The sequence below is a fragment of the Nannospalax galili genome, unplaced genomic scaffold (genome assembly GCF_000622305.1).
Source record: "Nannospalax galili isolate Female #2095 unplaced genomic scaffold, S.galili_v1.0 scaffold408, whole genome shotgun sequence".
In the NCBI taxonomy this organism is placed as follows: Eukaryota; Metazoa; Chordata; class Mammalia; order Rodentia; family Spalacidae; genus Nannospalax; species Nannospalax galili.
Window position 1 is genome coordinate 958360 of NW_008358662.1, and position 4373 is coordinate 962732.

The following is a 4373-nucleotide window of genomic DNA, read 5'->3' on the forward strand; positions in this document are numbered from 1 at the left end:
ACCCTCCTGCCCTCCTAGGTTGACTAGTTCCAGGGGACTATGAGCATCTCTCAAAATGTCCTGTAATTGTGGTGGATCACCTGTCCTCTTGATCAAGGAGGCCGAGGAAACCACGAGACGGACTTGAACCAGTGTCCAGTCTACAAAGAGGTGGAAACTACATTATTTTAGTAATGTGATAGTAATGGTAGAACCTGTATGACCAAGGACATCTCTAGTCATGGATTCTTGGCTAGATTTACAGTTCTAGGCATAGTTCCCTCCAGTTGAGTAGACTTTAGGTTCAATTAGATAACTATTGGTTGCCCCCAAGATGCAAGTGCCACAGTTGCACCATTGGACACAGTACTTGACCACTTTTTAAAATTGATTTCCTCTTTTGTTTTTCTGTTGAGTTTTGAGAATACTATACATAGTCTGGATATTTGTTAGTCTTTTGTGATATATGTGGTTTGCAAATGTTTTCTCCCTGTCAGAGACTTCAGTTGTATTCTTTTAAAAGTTATATTCTTGGCCTGGAGAGAAGCCAGTTGGGAGCACTGGCTGCTCTTGAGGGGGTTCTGGGTTTGATTCCCAGCACCCACATGGCTGCTAACAACCATCCTTGACTCCACTTCCAGGATATACGATGCCCTCTTCTGACCTCTGTGGACATTGCATGACATGGGTGCACCTACGCATATGCAGGCAATACACTTACACACATAAAATAATAAAAAAATGCATTCTTGTCTGTTCCTTGTGTCTGCATATATTTCTTATACTTAGTATACTGTGACTTCACAAATCTGTGTATTATTTATAGTAGCTTTTGTGAAGATTATCTACATGTGTCTAGGAAATAAAGACATTTCTTTTCTGGAAGATGTTTTTCTTCTTATGCCATTTTTTTTTTTAACCAGCTTATTGCATTAGCTAGGTATCTAGCACAACAGTGAGTTGAATTACTGAGAGTATTTGTTTTGTTTCCAATCTTAGGAGCAAGACAGTCAATCTGTTCTCATGTTTGCTATGGGTATGTCATAGTTACCCTGTGTCAAGTTGAGAAAATACTTTCCTATTCTTAGTTTGCTTAGACTTAAAAAAAAAAACAAAAACAAGACATGGATTGGTAATGGGCTTTTGTTAAACACTTTTTCCATTTTTACTTGAAGTATCTTATTTTTTTACTTTATTACATTTGTTCTTCTTGGAAATTATGCTTAGTCTTTTTTATGGTTTTGCTTCAACTTTGTTTCTTAACTATCTGGTAGGTATGTATTACTTTCAAAATATTGTTAAGTCTGGGTTGCTGATTTTGTCCATTTGTAATATTGCGGAAGATATGTTCACAACTTACATGCCAATTTAACACATTTCTTATCCAAGGCAATATTGTCCCTTCCCCTCGCCCCCAAGTGTTCTTGGTGTTGAAATAATCCTTTTTTTTTTTTTTTTAATCTTGGATCCTTTGTTTTTCACTTATGTGAGATGCAGTTCAGTTTAACCTATCTCTACTCTTACATTTAAAATGAAATGATATGGGGGCTGGAGCGAAGGCTCGGCATTTAAGAGCACTGACTGGCCTTGGAGAGGACCCAGATTTGATTCGCAGCATCCACATGATGGCTAGCAAATGTCCATAACTCCATTTCCAGGGGATCTCATGCCCTCTTCTGACCTCCACAGGCATTGCACAACATGGGTGCACATACATACATTCAGGCAATACAGTCATATATATAAAATAAAGTTAATAAATAAAATATTTAAAAATGGAATGATAATGGAAAAGAGTATGAAACAAATATTCTGTTTTGTATTTCAGTCTGAAAACTTGGAGAATACAGCAATCATACCAGATATCAAACTACATAGCAATCCCTCTGCTTTCAATATTTACTGTAATGTACGACATTGCGTTTTGGAATGGCAGAAAAAGGAGACATCATTGGCAGCTGCATCTAAGAATTCTGTGCAGAGTGGAGAATCAGACAGTGAAGAAGAAGAGGAGGCCAAAGAGCCCCCTGTCAAGCTGCCAAAGGTAAGCCACTCAATTCTACTTAGATGTGTGACCTACAAGTGTTCAGGCTATAATCCATACATACACATTGCTGAAATACCTTCCTTTTTATAAAATTGTACATTAAAATGGATAAAAATAGGCTTGAGACAGACCAAGAAAAGTCTTTTGGACTTTTGAGATAGCCACCAAAAGCAACAATTGGGGACATAGTATAGCATACATGGAAAGCACAGGCAGGGAGGCCAGTGGGCTGCAGTCTGTTAAAGGGATGTCACAAGTGTTCAGAAGCAGTATTGTGGAAATGCTTTCATGGAGACAGGGACCAGTGTCAGATGAAAGAGGAGCTCTGAGCTGGTGACTTGCCAGTTAGGTGAGCATAAGAGGAAGTACAAACTGCCACAAGCCAAGAGCCATAGAGTGCTAAGGGTGTGCCCTGTTAAAGAACAGTCCCTGGAAGCAGGTATGTATTTTAATTTTTAAAAAATGCGTCTGGAAAGAATCCTGGCTGAGCAGCAGATGAACTGAACGCTCTTTCCTTTTCTGCCTAATTTTGTGAGTGTACTCTTGCTAGTCTGGTTCACCTGGCCTCAATCTAGTATGTATACCATTCTGATATCACTCCCTATTATTAGAAGCATATAAACCAATTAGTATTAGAGAACAAGCTGTTCAGTCTACTTTGTACTAAGTATTGGTATGTTTCATGACAAATTTTATCATCTATAATTTTTTCAGTATAGTAGACATAGTTAGCTCCCTCCCTCCTTCCCTCCCTCCCTTCCTCCTTCCTGTCCTTCCTCTCTTAGCTCCTTTCTTTCCTCCCTCCTTCCCTCCCTCCTCCCCTCTCTCACTCCCTCCTTTCCTCCTTCCCACCCTTCCTCTCTTTCTTTTATAGCAATGAGGGTTAAATTCACGTTTTCACAATGCAAAGCAAGTGCTGTACACTGAGTTATATCACTAGCCCTATAGTTATTACAGTATTTTTAACACAAAAGGAAGAAGGTATTTTAAATACACATTTATGTGTCATCCATGCTCATTCTTTTCTTGTAAATATATCTTAAAGTGATTTCCTTTATCAAAAATTATTCATATTTTAACCTTTCTGCTACACTGGTGCCTTAAAACTTTGTCTTGAAAACTTAAACTCCCCGCACCTACACACATCTATACATACAGTATCCAATAGTTTCTACATGGGATACCATACTTAGAATTATTCTCGACTGTTGTACTATGGTGGCTGATCAAGTATGCCATCCCATTGTCCTTGGTTATACTGTTGGGTTCTTCACATTGTAACCTCAGCAGAGTTGCTTTGTATTTCATAAGATAATAAAGGTTTTGTGAACTTCTTTAGCTTCTTGATCAAGCCATCTCAGGATGTCTGTATCTTCTTCCTTTTTTCTGTCATCTACTGTCTTAACTGAACTCTGTTAGAGTCTTCCTGTAGTCTAAAACAACCATGCTTTATCTTTTCCCTCTAAGCTCCTCTAGGTTTAGATCATGGTCTTTTGATTGTGATATCTTCTGCTTAATTACAGAAGTTGAAAAAAAAGTTAGGATATGTACTCCCATTGGATTTGTGTAAAATACTTTGGTCAGAATACATCTGTGGGAAGAGGTGACACTGCACTGTGGTAATCATGATGGTTAAATTCTGTATTGAGAGGAAAAACAAGTTTAGAGAAAGTTTTCATACAAATGTAGGTGTTGGATAATAAACCATAGTTTAAAGTAGAGAATATTTTTTATTTGAGTGTTTCAAAACAAAATAGAATAACTGAGTCATAAAGAAAGAAAAAAAAATCAATCATTCTTAACATTTTTTAGCATGGTTAATGGAGTCCAAAAGAAATCTTAAAAAAAAAAAAAAGATAATAGAAGACCAAATAGTTAATGCTGTATTTTTTACTGTGCATTTTCCTGTCTGGAAATGGAATAATGATTTTAAAAACATGGTTATGAAGCCAAACTGCTTGAGTTATAACACTCACCATTATAATTACTAAGTGACACTAGGAAAATTAATGCCTCAGCTTTGTGATCTGTAAGTTGAGGATATTATGTACCTCTTAGGTTTGCAGTGAAGATTAAATGAGTTAATGGATGTTGAGTGCTTGAGAGAATAGTACCTAGCACATAGCAAGTACTCAGTAAGTGATAGCTGTAGTTATAATATCATGTCAGGGCCAAAAACCAGATATAGGTACTCATAATTTCCAGTTACTTCCCAATGTATCCTATAATTTAGTAATAAAGACTTCATATGCAAGGAAATGAAGCTTCTACAAACTCAATGTGGTCCTGTAATGAAGGAGATAGGGAGAGAGAGAGAGAGAGAGAGAGAGAGAGAGAGAGAGAGAGA

General features: G+C 37.3%; 1 protein-coding gene across 1 annotated transcript in view; it reads left to right on the top strand.

The window, feature by feature from the left end:
- The window catches only part of Mycbp2 (MYC binding protein 2), a 343026-nt gene that overhangs the window by 49126 nt on the left and 289527 nt on the right, over nt 1-4373 (top strand). The window contains 1 exon segment of the mRNA XM_029558112.1: nt 1808-2023. Coding sequence (XP_029413972.1) covers nt 1808-2023 — 216 coding nt within the window.